General features: G+C 38.5%; 1 protein-coding gene across 2 annotated transcripts in view; it reads right to left on the bottom strand.

The window, feature by feature from the left end:
* The window catches only part of Herc2 (HECT and RLD domain containing E3 ubiquitin protein ligase 2), a 174,946-nt gene that overhangs the window by 110,275 nt on the left and 46,297 nt on the right, over positions 1-18,374 (bottom strand). For both annotated transcript variants that reach the window (XM_034490041.2, XM_076935171.1), the window contains exons 17-23: positions 16,707-16,907; positions 12,562-12,790; positions 12,315-12,439; positions 10,962-11,140; positions 6,605-6,789; positions 5,831-5,986; positions 4,902-5,087 (exon numbers count right to left, since the gene is read on the bottom strand). In XM_034490041.2, coding sequence (XP_034345932.1) covers positions 4,902-5,087; positions 5,831-5,986; positions 6,605-6,789; positions 10,962-11,140; positions 12,315-12,439; positions 12,562-12,790; positions 16,707-16,907 — 1,261 coding nt within the window. The remainder of the gene's footprint in view (positions 1-4,901; positions 5,088-5,830; positions 5,987-6,604; positions 6,790-10,961; positions 11,141-12,314; positions 12,440-12,561; positions 12,791-16,706; positions 16,908-18,374) is intronic.

Raw genomic sequence — 18,374 nt, 5'->3', positions numbered from 1 at the left:
GGAATATAATTCAGTAGTAAAATTTTTGCCAAGGGTATGCAAGATCCTGGGTTTCATCCTTAGCACCAAACACAGAAGGAGAAAAAAAGGAAGCCACAGAAGATACAACAGTATATCCACCAAAGGACAAGTGCCAGGTCCTGATGCAGAAGTACAAAAATCCTCAAACTGAGTAATGGAGATGAAAGTAAGCACAGTAGCTACAAAAATGTGCCATTTTGCAGTAAGCATCATCTAGAAACCAGCACTTCCACCAAGAAACACACGAATGTGCAAGCCAAAACTTGCTGTAACCTAAACCTGGAATCAGCAAGCAGAATTAATAAATAATAAAATGGTCAATAATGATATATTACATATAGTAAAAAAAAAAAAAAAAATAGAACTTGATGGTGACATGAAGCTAAGAGTAATGCTGAGGAAAAGAAGGCAGACCCAAAGATATAACTGTACAATTTCATTTATGTGAGGTCCAAGAACAGACAAAATTAAAAACTAAACTGTTCAGGAGCCAATTTTACTTGATAATAAAATGGTAATGGTAATAAGCATTCATCCTGGAGAGGGAACCTTCCCAGTTGAGGCCATGTTTATAACAGCCCTGCCATGTTTCCACGCTTAACCTAGACAGATGTCACACAGCTTGCCCTGAGAGCAAACACAGAGCTAAGCCTTGTATTTGTGTATGTATTGCATGAATATGTGTAAAACAAAAGTTTTTTAAAGATGGTTTTGAGTGACTGTTGAGTGGTGACATATAACCCCCACCTTTACTCCTCAGGTGGCAGGGGAGATAGAAAAGGGATAAGACAGAATGGGGAGGAGTGCTGTGAAACTATCTTCTATACATGCTTGACTGTTATGCCCATGAACTCTCAGAAGTGGCAACTACCTGCACAAGACTGGACCTATCAACAGTACATCATGGGTGTGGATGGGGTTCACAAGGCCCCACTCTCCCTGGGCAATTAATGCAATTAACAGCTGCTGGGAGAGAGGGAATCCTGTTATTCAATAGTGTAGATACTTATGGCCTTTGTCTTAAGTAAATAACCCCCTACCAACACTCATGAAAGCAACACTAATTAAATGCAGTGGGCCATGAAAGAAATGGAAGGGGAGAGGAGGAAAAAGGAGGGGAGAAAAGTGGGTAAAAGATTAATTTGGGGAGAAGGGAAGTCTGGTGGGATCGAGAATGGAATAAGGCAGGAAAATATAGTGAATATGATCAAAGTATATCATATGAAAAATCCATTCTTAAATATAACATTTTTAATAATTCTGAGAATTTCATACATGTATGCAATGTATATTTATCACATTTACCACCTCCTCCCCTCCCCCCGTCCTCTAACTCCTCCCAGATGCTGGCCCATCTGCTCTACCCCCACTCAGATTCACAGAGTTTTTGTTTTTGTTTTTAATAATCTACCCAGTCCAATTTTTGTTACCCAGATACTCACGAATATGGAGACTTCTACTGAAGTCCAGAGGCCACATCCTCAAAGGCAAGTGACACCATTAACTATCCATAGCTCCTCAGTTAGGAGTCAAGCATTAGAAACCCCTTCACAATTCACGTTACAGTGTTGAACCCTCATCTTCACAGGTCTTGCATAAGCAACCACAGGTGCTATGAGTTTTGTAGTGGAACAGTTCTGCTGTGTCTGGACGTCTGTTTCACACTGGTCCTCCCAAACCTCTCTGTTTCTTGATATATGTCTACATCCTCTCTCATGGTGGTCCTTGAGCCTTAGAATGGGTAGGAGCTCAGACTGATATCCAATATGTGGCTGTGCACTCCACAGACACTTGTACCTTGTGCTCTGTACTTTGACCAGTCACAAGCTTTTTCCTCAACTACCATCCACAATACAAAGAAACTTCTCTGATAAGGTCTGAGAGCTAGCCATAGATTACATGGGTACTGACATAAAACTTTATAGGGAAATTTAATACTGTGTTCATTTAGCAAAGCAATAATACTAGGTTCACCATGGTTTCCTATTAACTCCCCAACCATGACCCCTGACCAGATTCAACAGTACCAGAGATGCATTTCCTCCTATGAAGAAGCCTTAAAGCCAACCAACAACTGTTAGTCCTATATAGCATCTCTGTCATTTTTGCACCCAGTAGCTTTATCTTGCCACACTAACTGTTACTGCAGTTCACAGGGTCCATCACAAGGTTAGGAATGTTAATGATTCTCTCCCCATCCCAAACCAAGGCTACACATCTTCAGGTACTATAATGGCTACCCAGCAGGAAGCTTACTGACCAGTACCAGCTCGAGTTGTCCACGTCCTGTGACAAACATGTGTACTATCGCCAGCAACAGGGTCTTACCACCAAATTCTTGTGGGCAACCAAGACCAACAGTAATAGCCTGTATCATTCTGGAGGAGTCTCTAGGACATCAGTGAACAACAGCTTAAAAAAAGATTTCCCACAGGTGGCATTGGGCTTTTTATTTGCCAACCATTGGATACTAAGAGGAGCATTATACATGTATTTTGGAAGCTTATTAAATAATGTACTTCCATTATGTTTTTTTTAAACATCCTTAGTGTTACATTACAGGCTCCATGGCTCGGTAGATAAAGGCACTTGCCACATAGGCCAGACACCCGAGGTCAATCCCCAGAACCCACATAAATGTGTAAAGTGATAACTCACTCCACAAAACTGTCCTTTCAGACTTCCACAGTCATGCTCTAGCATACATCACTCAACATACTAACCAATGCACACACAAATAATAATAAAAATATTTTTAAAAACAACATCAAGAAAAAAGATTTAAATTAAGTAAAATTTGGTCAAATCATGCTCTTATTCAAACTTAGCAGAGAAAACAAAAAGGGCAGCACTTAAGTTCACTCTGAAATACAAATAGAAAAACAGGACTGAAATAAGTTTTAACTGCACTTAAAAATACATTTCCTAAAAATGTAAAAAACTTGATTTGACATCCACGGCAATTTTCTTCAGGAGTTCTGTCAGCTCTGGTTTAAGCTTGCAGTGTAATGGTGAATATGTAATGGGGAAAAGGAAAAAAATTAACTAGCAAATGCTTTCATGAAAACCAATTCACAACTCCAGCTAATTCTGAGCCCAAGATACCAGAATCACAGAGCAGTGAGTCAGCCTCAGCTTCAACTACTCCACAGCTAAAAACTGGAGAAGTCAAGACTTTGTTTCAACTTGCTCTTTTGATAAGTCTTGTAATGATAAATACTAGCCACCATTATCCACAAGTACAATGTGACCTTGCTCCTGTTGGTTAAAGAAAGATGCTGAAAGCCAATAACTAAGCAGAAGAGACATGGGGGGGGGGGGGGGGGAGAGGTCCCCTGGGCTTGGAGTATGAGGAGACCACAAGGAGAGGAGAAGGTGAAAAGAGAAGGAAGCAGCCAAAGGGAAAGTGAGTCATAAAAATATGACCATGAGAAAAGGACACACTTGCAAAATAGTCGACTGATTACATATATCTGCCTAGACAGAGTAATCAGCCCTTAATAATTCTGCATCACTAAGGTCTGTCAGATGATTCTGAACCAGAAGGCTGAAGATTTGATACTCCAACGTTCGGTAGTATAGGGGCTTTCCAGGTGTTCAGCAGTCTCTATAAATTGGCTAAGTTTTAGAAGCTATGCTTAGTGCTTCCCATAATTTCAGTTAACTCAGTCATTCTGGATTTCTGACAGGGTGAAGACCTATAGTCTCATAGCCAATCCTGGCTATTTACTTTGAGAGAAAAGATCTGAGTGGATGGTTTTCAGCTGACATTCATTCTAAAGCCAAGAAAAAAGCCAGGTTCAAAACTAAGTGTTTTAGTTAGGACAGATGACAGAGGTTCTGGTTAGTCAACAAAATGATGGACTGGGTATTACGACTATCTTGTACCTCACTGGTACAATTAGGAATAACTATGCTCTAATTGCATTTTGAGAGAAAAGTTTTATTGAGGAAGAGTGAAGCTAGGTGATGAGAGAGAGAAAGATCGAGAAGGGGGGGAGGGGGGAATGGAGGCAGATGTTCACGTGTCTCCACCAGTCAAAGATAGTTTATATATCTAGGTTGGGTAGTGGGTTACACTTCTGATTGAGCATTACCAAACTTATAAAGCCTTTGATTAACATTTAAAAAAATGTATAAAAGGAAATGTGGGCATGGGATAGGGGTTTTCTAGGGAGGGGAAATGGGGAAAGGGGATGGCATCTGAAATGTAAATAAAATATAAAAAAAATAATAAAAGTGAAAAAAAAATATGACCATGAGGGCTAGCCAATTAAAGTTAAGAGCTGCCCAAATGGATCATGGCAAATTATGAAATGGGGTAATCAATGGGAAAATAGATTCTAATAGCAGACAGGGTAAATATCTGTCCAGCTTTAATGTTGATTAAGGTTTATTATAAATATTAAAGCTGTGTGTCTTTTATCCAGGAAGTGAATAATCAAAGGTAGGATAGAAGCTCCCGACTAAGATGAAATATTTTTGACAATAGACAATGACTTCAAAGACAAAGTCAAATGAATACAGAATTCCCTGTTCACCAATGACAAAACATCATGAATGACTTCAGAAATCCAGCCCCATCAGGCTGCTCTATACCTATTCATCTAATAGTAACTTCTAGAAATACCACTCAGGGAAGGAGTTTTAAAAACTTTCTACATTTCAGAATTTAACTACTAAATGAAAAATCTCTCTTAAATATAACCTAAATCTCTTATTTGGATAACAGTCTATTCCCACTCATATGGTCATCAATGAAAAGAGCAGTAATTAGACTTCCTTTTTCAAATTCTTTCAATCAGAAAGGAAGGACTGGGTTACAGCAAACAAAAATATAACTTCCCTCAGTGAAAGTGCATTAAGTGAAGATAGCATACCCATAATTCCAGGCCAGGCCAACTCTTCATGATCATCCCGCTCCTTTCCTGGTGCTAAGTGGTTGAAACGATCCAGGTGCTCCAAGAGACCTCCAAGCAGAGGTATAGCGCCAGCCTCTTGCATTAAACTAGCATTTTTACTGAGCAGAAGCACTATGGAGACCACTAGCTCTGGAAGGAGTACACCTATATTTAAAAAAAAAAAAAAAAAGCAGTAAGCTTTTTACAGTGTGACCTGGGGCAGCAGGCCCCTAGCATGATCAATAATACAAAAAACAAACAAAACAAAAAAAAAAAAAAAAACACAGAATCAATAACCTTGCTCTATGTTTAAGATCTATGTCACAGAATGAGGAAGGCTTATGTGTTAGGATATTTCTGTTAGCATAGTACTGTTTTTTTGTTTTTTTGTTTTTTTGTTTTTTTTAAGAGAGTAGTGCAGCTTTAAGACTGAACTCTTAAGGGACATAAATATTTTTCAAAAACACATGGACTTCACAGACCAATTTCACCTGTGTGAGATTTATTCAGAAAAGTTTGGCAATGTTCTTACCATCTAAAAATAAGCCCTACAAAATAATTCTCTCATCTCACAAAATTATCACAAGATTCTGAAAGTAGCAATTCATTTTTATACAGTCAAAATGAAATTAAATCCTAAGCATTCATCTCACTACATTTTCATTTGTATTATAAGATTCCATTCCCAGGTAACTTAACAAAAAGGGAAAGGGAAAAAAGGAAGGAGGAATGGAAAAAGGCAAGGGGAGTAGAAAATGTAGAGTTGAACACACAGTTTTATCAGTAAAGAATACACCATAGCTTTTACCAGTCACCTAAAATAACAAATGACTTAACATATGTCTAGTCAAAGTACAAGAAAGGTTAAAAAAGAAAGAAAAAAAAAAAGAAACACTACAAAAAAGTACCTGTAAAGTCCCCTTCCATTACACAGGCAACTTCTGCAAAGTGCTGCCAGCTACTGGAAGCGATGCTGGCAGCCACGGGCAGGATGTCTCCAATGTGTGTGCACACGAGAGCTGTGTACTTCTTCAGCAAAGAGCCAACACCCATTAGCTCAGGACCTTAAAGGAAGATTCAGAAAATTACATTTTCATTACTAAAAATACTAATGTTGTATCCAATAACTGAGTTGTTCTACTATTCCATTCCTAAGAAGAGATAGTTTACCTATTTACTCAAATAAGAACAATTTACCCTCAGTCTTTGACTATTTTTTGTATCATGGAACTAAAAGAATAATGAATTTGATTACATGCCTGAAAACCTTAAGAATTTAAATGCATAGACAATTAAGTAAAATAATAATACTCCAACGCTGATCAGACAGTTCAGTACCCACATGGCAACTTACAACCGTAACTCCAGTTTAAGGAAACCTGAAGCCCTCTTCTGACCTCTCTGAGTACCAAACATACATGTGCTACACACATATACATGCAACAGGTAAGGGATTCACATACGTAAAAATGAATTGTTATAAATAAATATTTTTAAAGTGATTAGTATAAATATATATGCTCAAAAGAGAAGATTAAAAATTTAGCTTCCAATTGGTACATTTAATATAGTTTGAGAACCATACTTGGATATACATACTGGGATGACCAAAACAAAACAAAAACAAAATTTAAAAGCTCCAAATGTACAAGACACTTTTATGTTTTAAAAAAAAAACTTACTGGAAGTATCTGAGATTGGACCAATATTTTCTCCTGGATAAAGTTTACTGATGAGCAGGCGCTGAAAGCGCAGTAACAGATCCAATGAAGCCGATCTCTCACAACTATGCTGCTCGAAGTCCAGACACGAGGAAATGCGGCGAGCAACATCTTTCAGTCTGGCTACAGTCTGAGAAGCAATGTTTCTAAGTAAGGGAAAAGAAAGTGAAAAAACAAAGTTTTCTGTTAAAAAGCAAAGGAAAGAACTCAGCATGAAGTAATTATCAGAAGCACAGACCATACATAAGTTACCTACCAAATGTATGAGGTGGATCTACACGAAGCAGCACACCTCATTCTAAACTGATCAGATGCCAAAGATGTAATAAAGCCCTACCAGAACATCAATGACACAAAATAAGAGCAGATCTTGCTCAAAAACTGAAAGTTCTATACAAACGTCTGAAAGCAAGTCTTATTTTTTCCCCAGAGCAGTACTTCAAATATAAATGTCATTTGTTCTAAAAGTCAAGATGCACCCCATCATTACACTGCCTTTGCACCTGCTAAAGAATGGACATGGGGATCCTCTCAGCAGAGAACACAGAAAGGAATAATAAAATGAGTATAAATTGCCCCTGATTAGAATGGGATGCCCAAACAACACAGCAAGGAGCAGCAGCTTCAGTCCCTACTATGTACTGTGACTTGAGCCCTCAAGTATGAGAAGAGAGGAAGAAAGTCATGAGCTTCTGACAAGTTCATAAAGTAAGTAGTGGAGAGTCCTATTCTATAGACCAGGTTCAAAGAAACAAAGGTAGAAATAACAAGGGTCAGAAGTAGAGGGGCATCAGAACCACGATGTTACAATGAGATTCTGCAACACGGACTAACTCAAGTTTTGTTTGTTTGTTTGTTTGTTTGGGGGGAGGGCTATTATCTACATAAGCAAGGTATAACTGAGGTCAGCATGATATCAGTTTAGAGGGAACAGAGAACAGCCAGGCCTAATCTCTGGTACAGAGAGCAGAAAGAAAAAGATAGGCTAATGAAGGGAAATAGAAAAAGTCAAAAATTAAGCCTGGTTCCAGGGCTGCCACAAATCAGATCTACCCCAGCAGTCCTACATGTAAGGCTACCAACACCTACCATGGTCTGCAGAAGACCAGCCTAGGAACTTCTACTCATCAGAAAAGATTAAGGGCATACTTTAGGCTCCACCTCTGTTTTTAAATAATAATGTTTTTGTTTATTCTTTGAGAATTTCACATATTCTGTTTTGTGAGACTTCACCTCTAAATTCCTACTGTAACAGCAGACTATTGAAAAAATATTGATAGCTTCTATACTGTGGTTGATACAAAACTTTGAACAATGTGAATGAAGACAGGACAGTAAGAAAAAAATGAGTGGCTCAGGCTCCTGCAGAAATTTCATTTACACTGTAATATTTACTAAGGTGTAGGACCTCACCCTGATCACACATTACAACAAACACAAAGTGAGGTCCTGTCAAACTCACAACCTGATAAGTAGCCCTGACAACAGAAGAAATGGGTCTAGAATCTCACGCTTAAGACACATCTTTGTGGGGTGGAGCTGGCAAGATGCCTCAAAGTTATAAGGACCCAAGTTTGGTTCTCAGCACACATAAGTAATCTAAGGCCTATGGTCTCCATGTGCACCTGCATTTACATGCACATACCCCAACATAGGCACACATATATACATAATTTAAAATAATAAAAATAAGTCTTTTATAAAATGATACATCTTACAGAACTAATGGTATAAAAAATTTAACTTATTTCCTTTATTATAAAGTTCAGATCTATAATCAAAATGTGTAATAGGGTTCATTTATTATAAAATCATCAGAACTCTTTTACTTTCACATGTAAAAAATATTCTGTAGTACTTGGCAGCAAAAAATTCAAGAATCAGTCTGAAATCTGTTCTTGATTATTTTTAGCAAAGATCAATTTCATCAACTCCCATTTTTTAAGAAATAAATGACAGGAAATGTTTCTAAGTCCTCTTATATTTTCAGACTGTTTTGTAAAAACTGAAGTAATCAAGTCAACATAAATACCTTCTGATCATTATTTTAAGAATAACATGTCTATTCATACAAAAATGGCATATTATATATGCTATGCTTATCTTAACAGCCTAGATTTAGAGGTACTCAAAAGGCTTCTCTGACTGATTTTGAAAGATTCTTGCAAAACAGGTATAATTCCGTGGCACACATAGGAACCTACCTGCCATAGGGATAAAAAAATACACTTACTAAATAGAAAGAACCCCTAGAGAAAGAGCACCTATATGTAATTTTTTTACTCACATGAATAAAAGTAAAAATAAATACTCAAAATTGAATATATTTACCCCATGCTCTAGCTTTGAGAGACAGTCCACAAAAGCGCAGCTAGCAAAAACTTAGTCCTCAGTTGGGCACTACTGGGAGGTGGCAGAACCCTGAAGAAATGGGACCTAGTAGAAAGAACTTTAGTCACTGGGAACTTTGTCACCTCAAAGGGGATACTGGGAGTCCTGCCCTTCCTAGCTTCCCATTTACATCCAAGACACCATAAGATGAACAGCTTTGCTCTGCCATATACTTCTACTATGATACACCACAGGCCCAAATGCAAGAGCCAACCAACCATGGAGTAAAGCCTATGAAACCATGAATCAAAATAAATCCTTTCTCACAGTGACACAAAGCTAACACATTCAAATACTTAGAAGATTTTACCATTTCAACATGAACGCAATATAGGAAAAAACTATTGGGTGGGTGTAGGAAAAAACTATTGGGTGGGTGTATATATGGGTGTGTGTGTGTGTGTGTGTGTGTGTGTGTGTGTGTGTGTTGTGTATTCAATGAGTGCTAGATATTGAAGCCATCAATGTATGCTAGGCAACCACTTTACCATTGAGTCTACCTCCAGCTATACAGCCCTTTCTATTGGTTTTTATCACTGAAAATTTTATCACTTTATTACTAAAATTGACAATAACCATTAGTTTTAAAATATAATCACCAAAATTACACCACTAACCTCTGAAGAGAGCAGGTATACCCACCCTACCTACGGCAAACATGGAAACAGCTGCTGCCAGAACCTGGTCTTCTGCTGTCTGGGCAACTGCCTGGACCAGCCCACTAGAACTCTACTCTCTTTATGAGTATAAAATACAATCTAGGCATGTTAGGAGGAAGAAGAGGGAGATTCAGACGTTCAGGGCCACACTTATCTACATAGCAAATTCAAGGCCAAGCCGGTTATATAAGACTGTCCCTTTGCCGCCTCTCCCAAAACTGAAAGCATAATAAACAAAGAACCTAGATTCAGAAAGCAGAATGTTAAGAATGTGATTTCTTTTTTTAAATGATGTATTTATTTTTATGTATTTATTTTATTTTATGTATTTATTTTTATGGCATCTGCATGTACACCTGCATGCCAGAAGAGGGCATCAGGTCTCATTATAGATAGTTGTGAGCCACCATGTGCTTGCTGGGAATTAAACTGAGGACCTCTGGAAGAGCAGCCAGTGAGCGGCCTTAACTGCTGAGCCATTTCTCCATCCCTTGAATGTGATTTCTTTCATTGACTCTTTGAATTATCTTTTTTATCCAACTATGTTTGGCTTCGACCCTTCCCAAGGTTAACTTTTGATGACAGTTTGAGTTCATTTCATCCTTACTACGTCTGAAAACAGCTTTCCAAAGAACCACTCACTATTCTTTCATTACGTTCTTAATTTAAGTTAAAAATTGTAAGTTTTTTTATAAGTTTGTCTTATAAGGTTTTCTGGTTTTGTCTTTTTTCTGTTTTGTTTTTTAAAAAGGGTTTCTTTGTGTAACACTGGCTGACAACAATGAGTATTAATTAACCTCTTTAAAAAGTAACCCTGCCCAGGTTAGAGAGATGACTCAGCAGTTAAGAGCAGTAGCTGCTCTTCCCAGAACCCACATGGCAGTTCATAACTACCTGTAATTCCAGTTCTAGGGAATCTAAAACCCTCATACAAACATATATGCAGGCAGAACATCAACATACTTAAATGTAAAAATAAAAAAAATTGTAACCTTGCCATAATTGTTATAATTTGCTTTTCCTTGCTTATTAATGGACATAAAAATATTTTTATGATACTCCAATTGTACAGTGGTACAAACGTCTTCGTATCTTCCCTTCTTACTCATGCTTAAGAGCCTTCTCTTCACTCTTAACCTCTATCCTAGGTAATCTTCAGAGTATGTCTTCAACAGCTAAAGCCATTCTTCAGGCTTTAGTGTTAGATTTCACTAAGTGTTTAAAACAGTAACTTCGAAATAAAAGATGACACAGCTAATACTGTTTACCTAAGAAGTTGCTGTATGAGTTGAACTAGAGGCAAACACTGTTTGCCCGACGATTCATAGATCCCAGTATTAATTAGGTCTTTATCCAGAGGAGTCCTACTTCTATGAAATGTGGAAGCATTGGCTTCTTGCTCATCAATTTCTTTTTCCTTCTGTGCTTCTTTTTTGGCTTCTATATCCTGAAATTCAAAAACACAAACTGGTGAACAGTGACCTCATCAACACCACAGCAGTCCTAGCCTCAGATGCTAATGCACGCAACTGACAACACCTACCTGTATATCCTGTCAGAAACCTCACTTCTTGGTTGCTATGGTTTTAAATATAGTATTCTCTTTCTTTCTGCTTTTCTTTTCTTTTTTTCTTTTTTTATGTGTATGAGTGTTTTGCTTGCATGTAGCATGTATGTCTGGACAACATGTGTGCCCAGTGCTGGCAGAGGCCAGAAGATAACATCAGATGCCCTAGAACTTGACTGAGACCTTATAAGCCAGCATGTAAGTGCTGGAAATCAAATCAAGGCCATCTGGAAGAGCAGCAGCCAATACTCTTATTGCTGAGTCATCTCTCCAGCCCCAAGACACTGAAATCTTTGCCACCAATTCTGACAACTACTAAGTATGTGATGACTCATACAGAGTCAGGAATGAAGAGCTGCAGCTCTCACACAGCTGTTCACATGTAAGGAACAGGGCCCATCTGGGAATCTATAAGCACACATGCATCCTAGAACTTAGCTAATTCCTCCCCAAAATATTTAGTCATGGGGAAAAGATATGCTCAGAGAGCTAGCAGCCACATTCTCCCTGATGAACTTAATGATCCTAATGATCCCAGTAGACTTGAAACCACCAAACAAGTGTTAGAACCATTCGATGCAGGACTTTTCAACAATAAAAACCATGAAAGAATTCTCAATCATAAGAACAAAGTAGTAACATAAACTGTGATATGGTGGAATACAGAAACCATCAATTGAGACAAATGAGACAAATAAGGAGGCACTCCTACCTTCTATCCCATTTACATGACATTCAAGGCAAATAATCTAAGGCAGGGGAGTAGCCTAAACACAAAGGAACATAAGGATCTTCCAAGATGATGAAAATAATCTATGTGATGGAAGGATCTGTCAAATTCATCAAAGTAGACACTTAAGGTGCGATTATTTTATCACAAATAAAAACAAGAGTTTAAATTTTAAAAACGTGTATGTAACTAAAAGTTTTACATTTTGGGGTCTTCAATGATTACAGTCATGATTCCTACATATGTCCCAGTACACAGTTTTCAATCTCAACTATACACTAAGTAAAACCACTCACTGACTCCTCTGTACTTCTAGGGCCATACCTGAATTTCTGCTGTAATGGCTGCATTTAAAGCTGACTCTAATCCTCCATCAGCCATCAAGCTGCCAACTAAAAGATCAATCATGAATCGACGACCTGGACTTATATTCACTTCATTGCCTGAAACTGAAAAAAGAGGGGTTTTGTTCTGTTTAGTTTGGTGTTTGTTTTTAGCAATGTGGATAGTGCCATCCCACATCCTCCCCACATTCCTATCAGTGCCCAATTCTCCACTTAACCAAGCTCACCTGTGCAGGGCAAGAGTGCTGACAGCGCCCTGGCCCGCTCCTCAGCTGTGGGCAGCAGCACAGACCAGCCGCTCTGTAGTACAGCCTGGGCAGCTGACTGCACAGTGCTCAGCACTCCTGCACTGCTGGCCAGGGTCACCACTGTCTGCTTCAGGCTGTTCAGGAGCACACTGCCCAGACCTAAACCAAGGAATTCCGGGTCAACCTGGTGACTAATGGCAGCATGCAACTATAAAAAGGAAAAAAAATAATTATTTAGAACATCCAAACAAAAATGTATTTTTAAAATGCTAATAAAAGACTGAATAAAGTTTAATTTGAAATTTTAATTATATAAAAAAATTAACTTTTCATTCAGTTCAAGTTGATATCCCTTATCCAAAATGCTTCAGTATTTCAGATATTGGAATATTTTCAAACACAGGAGGTAAGTTAAAGGACTCATGTATTATACAAAATTTATTTGTGCTTCATATACACCTTATATATGTACCCTAGACATAAATTATACATTACTTTGTTTGCTGTCCTAGAACTCACTCTGTAGACCAGGCTGGCCTTGAACTCAACAGAAATCCACCTCCTTCTGCCTCCCACATGCTGGGATTAAAGCCATGGGCCACCATGCCCAGCTACATTATTTTAAATATTTTTACACATGAAGTAGTTGGTATACAATGAATTTTCCATCTACAGAATCGCATTAACACTGAAAAAGTTTAAAATCGGGACCATTTCAAATTTTAATTTTCAGATTAGAAAGACTGATCCTTACATAAATTTCTAAAAACTATTAAAATTTTTTAACCAGCTGGGAAATCTCATTGTAAAAGTACTTTACAAAAACAATGTCTTACCCAGTTCTGACTATGCAACTGCAAAATACAAGATCAGCACAAAGGACTAATTAATGTAAAAGCAGCAACCATCAGTGCAATCCCCAACAGTCTGCACCCAACAGAAAAATGCCTACAACCAACTGCAGTTTAAAACTAGATAAAGTACAGAACACAAGCAAAGTCCTCAGGGCAAAACAAGAACACTGGCAAAGGTAGGAGCCAAAGGTTCCACTTTCAAAATCAGGGCCCAGGCTGGGCTTTAAATCAACCATCCAATGAACAGAAGAGCAGCTCCCAAGCTCCTCACAACCACCTGCTAAACCTGAGCTTTCCCTAGAAATCTGCCAGAATACTGTGTGCCACAGTATTCCTATGCAAAAGCATCTAGTGGACAAGAAACCAGAGAGCTAGTCTGCCCAGAGTCTACTACCCATCTAAGCACAGATATCAGAGAGATCAAGCAGAAAATCTGATCCAACTACAGCCTGCGAAACACTACAACACAACACAAGCAAATACAAAACTGTCTTCTAGGGTCACCTTGACCAAACCAAAGAGAAACCACTGTCACTATGAAAAGGAGCAAGGCATTAATTATCTGCAACACACTAACATGAGAAAGAATCTTTGTCAAAGAAAATTATGTCCCTAGAGATGATGGCAATTAAAAAAGGATGGAAAAAAAGTACATATAATTATATGAAAAACATTCTTAGAAGTTAAGGATCAGAGAGCCAGTAATACTCCGTAGCCAAAAAAGTCACTTACCACCAAGCCTAACAACCTGAACTTAAACTAGGACCTACATGGTAGATGAGTAACTGACTTCCACAAGTTACCCTCTGACCTAAACACACACACACACACACACACACAAACACACATGGGCACGCGCGCATACACACACACACACACATAAATGCATAAATATAATATAAAATGTTTTAATTAAGGTTGGGACTGGAACCATGGCTCAGTAGTTTACTCAGTTATAAATTTAGGACAGCTGGGCAGTGGTGGCACACACCTTTAATCCCAGCACTTGGGAGGCAGAGGCAGGCAGATTTCTGAGTTCGAGGCCAGCCTGGTCTACAGAGTGAGTTCCAGGACAGCCAGGGATACACAGAGAAACCCTGTCTCAAAAGAACAAAAATAAATAAATAAATAAAAATAAAAAATAAATTTAGGATACAGTTTTATTCCCAGTCCTCATGCTCACAATGACTTGTAATTCCAACACCAGAGGATCTGATGACCTCTTCTGGCCAACACGGGCAGCCATACACATACATTCATATAGACACTCAAACAAATATATATAAACAAAAGCAATAAAAATAAATCTTAGAAAAACGAGAACAAGCATCGTGGCGGTGATGCACACCTTTAATCCCAGCACTAGGGAGGCAGAGACAGGTGGACCTCTGAGGTGAGGCCAGCCTGGTCTACAGAGCAAGTTCCAGGACAGCCAGAGCTACGAAGAGAAACCCTATCTCAAAAAACCACCACCACCAACAACAACAATAATAATAAAACAGACACCAGTAGACAAAAATACTGTGATAAAAACAAAGGCTTCAAAACTGACCACGTTCTAGAAATGAAAAAATAGTTTCAACAACAGAACTCTTGAGACAGTTGTGCAGGGCCAGGGAAGATCCTTTGTGCCCGGCCAGGGAAGATCCTTTGTGGCCCTTCTGCATTCTAGGTCCTGCCCTAATAGTCATGCTTTTTGGACTGTATACACAGAGGCTCCAGTTGCATGGGCCTAGGAAAATGTGCTCAAACCACCATCTTATACAGGACTCCAAACTAACAATCATTAAATAATTCAGTAACAGGGTCTACTGAGCTAAAGGAACAATTTTGAACTGAAGAAATGAGTCAACCACTTAGAACAATAAGACTGAGAAATAAATGATGAAAGAGACAAAGAGATTTAAAACTATCAAGGAAGGCATGAAAGGTGGGACAATAAAGAGAAGCTCAACATATCTATTAGGCGTTCTCTGGGGGGACATAGATTAAAAGTAGAGAACAATTTCAAACTTAATGAGAACATGAACTCTCAGGCTAAGTAACATTCATAACCTCAAGTTACATTTAGAAAAGTTTCACCTAAATAGAACATTTGAAAGGCTACCAAAGAGAAAGATGTATTAGCTACAAAGGATCAAATGTACCAGTGAAAGGCTTCCCATCAACAATAGAAGACCGATTTTCAGTAGAACATTTTCCAAGTGCTAATAAAAAGGAGATGACCTGTGGCAAGAGCACAGCTGAGTGGCAAACACTTGCTGAGCATGTGTGATGCCATAGATTCATTTCTAGAATTGAGAGGGTAGATCCCCCTCTAACTTAATGAATTATCTTGAAAAGCTAAAATAAGCAAATATTTTTCAAACTTTAATAGCACATGCACTGAAGACTGAAAAGAAAACCTTTATAAGAAGGAATCTGAGAAAATGATCTGATCCCAGAAGACAGGGTATATTAGCACTGGTGACAAAGTCAACTGGCTACTGAGAAAACAAAGGACTATATTTTGAGTATGGCATTTTTTAAAAATTCTATTAGAGAAAATTAAAAAATAATTATACCAGCCCTAAAGTACTTTTGTTACTATTTTATAATCTATAAAATCAGACCATATCCTAAAGTTAGTATACCCACCTGCATACCCATACAGAGACACACATATATATACATACATAATATTTAAAAATAACATTTTTTTTCAAAATCACACAATATCCTAAAATTGTAATTGGAAATGTTCTCTTTCAGAGAGAAACAAAATGACAATAGACCTTATATCTAATATAATGAAAAGGCAGTTTAGGATCATCCTACAAGGGTAAAAAAGAGAGACTAGGAGAAAGGCTAGGTGTTCATACCCATGTGAGGAAGAGAAGGTACTGATGTAGGAAGCCAAACTTACTGAATACAGCTTTCACAGTCCAAAAGAAATTCCAGGTAGCACTGGTATCTCAACTGGATTTACCCCTCTCTTTCGTCTACTGTTTCAGGCTCTATACTCTCCCCACATGAATGTCAGGAAGGTGAATATGGCAGAAATAACTGACATACTCTTTCCTATATGCAAGACTGACTTCCAGGAAAAACAAAACAAGTATTGAAAGCCTTATACACATAACTCCATCATAATCTTATTTTATTATACTTTCAATGTTTTGTTATCAGTTCACTGAACAGGCTAAAATTCATACATTCTATACCCATGAACATACTCGGGAGTTCCTGAGGCATTTCTAGAGGGATAAGAAACCAGCAAAGAATTACCACCTGCAGTCGCAGAAGATTCAGTGTTGCCACAGCCATGCACTCTTTCTCTTGTGGTGGGGGCCAGTCAGCGGTGCCGTCCATTCCCTCACTGACTTGCCGCAGCAGGAGATCCAGCTGCTCAAAAGTCATTGAGCAGATGTCCACTACAAAAGGGACACGAAGGCCAATGGACCACTCAGAACAAGATGACCATGCAAAGCTCTGTGCAAGAAAAAAAAAAAAAGACCTAACATGAAATCTGTAGGTTCATCAACAGTCTGTACCACTGAAGAGGCTGTTTACCACTGAGTGCAATAAAAATACCTAACGTTACCTATTCATCCCTCTACATCTCCAAATTCACAGCTGTCTAGCTTATAAACTATCTCTAATTTCCTCTCTTATTTCACCACCCCACCTCATTTCCACACCCAAAAAATACAAACGCTTTTTCCAAACTTTCACTCACAAAATTTCTAATCTACACTAATGGCGGGGAGTGAGCACTCAACTCACTTACAGTGGCACAACAACAGCTCTAAGTATAAAGCATCTTAGTGCATACACAGCCTTTTAAAGAAGGAAACTCAATTATACCATCAGGATCATGTACTGGCAGTACATTAACCTAACTGGCAGTCAGAGAACAATTCACCTAGAAACAGTTTACTTAGAGGAAAATTTTATAGTATCGAACACATAGAGACAAAAAAGGGCTAAACTCCTGATATAGCTGTCTCCTTAGAGGTCTGCCAGAGCCTGAAATATACAGAGGTGGATGCTCACAGCTAACCATTGAGCTGATCATGGAGTTTCCAATGGAGAAGTTAGAGAGAAGACTGAAGGAACTGAAAGGGTTTGCAGCCCCATGAGGAGAGCAGCAATGTCAACCAACCAGAGGTCCCAGGGTTTAAACCACAAGCCTGGGAGCACATAGGGAGAGGCCATGGCTCCAGTTGTATATGTAGGAGAGGATGACAGTGTCAGGCATAGGTGGGTGAGGAAGTCCTTGGTCTAGTGAAGGCTGGATGCCCCAGTATGGGGGAAATCATGGGTGGGGAGGTGGGAGTGGGAGGATGGGTGGGGGCATATCCTCACAAAAGCAGGAGGAGGGGGGATGGGATAGGGGGTTTCTGGGGGGGGGGGGAGGGGATTACATCTGAAATGTAAATAAAATATCCAATAAAAAATTTTTTTAAAAAGGGCTAAACCCAATAACCCATGATGCCACTTTAAGTAACCTGAAAACTAAGCCCGAAGTAAGCTTAAGTGAAAGACACTTTAAAAAGAGGAAAAAAAACCAACATAGTTAGAAAAAATAATAAGTAAAAAATGAACTGAAAGTAATCATTTTAAAAGATCAATAAAATTAAACCTCTAATCAGGGGAAAAACTGAAGCAAAAAGGATATATATATATATATATATATATATATATATACACACACACACACACACACACACACACACACATACACACACACACACATATACACACAAATTACTAGTATCCAAGTGGCATATGACCTCAAATGCTTAGTCAGAGAATACTTTAAAAAACATAACAACCAGCCCAAATTGGGATCCATCTAAATGGGAAACTTAAAGGCCTGACACTATTACTGATGCTATGGTGTGCTTACAGGAGCCTGTCATGGCTGTCCTCTGAGAGGCCCAACAAGCAGCTGAC

The sequence above is a fragment of the Arvicanthis niloticus genome, chromosome 1 (genome assembly GCF_011762505.2).
Source record: "Arvicanthis niloticus isolate mArvNil1 chromosome 1, mArvNil1.pat.X, whole genome shotgun sequence".
Classification (NCBI taxonomy): domain Eukaryota; kingdom Metazoa; phylum Chordata; class Mammalia; order Rodentia; family Muridae; genus Arvicanthis; species Arvicanthis niloticus.
The sequence above is the reverse complement of the archived record's forward strand: the minus strand, read 5'-3'. Positions and strand labels throughout refer to the sequence as shown.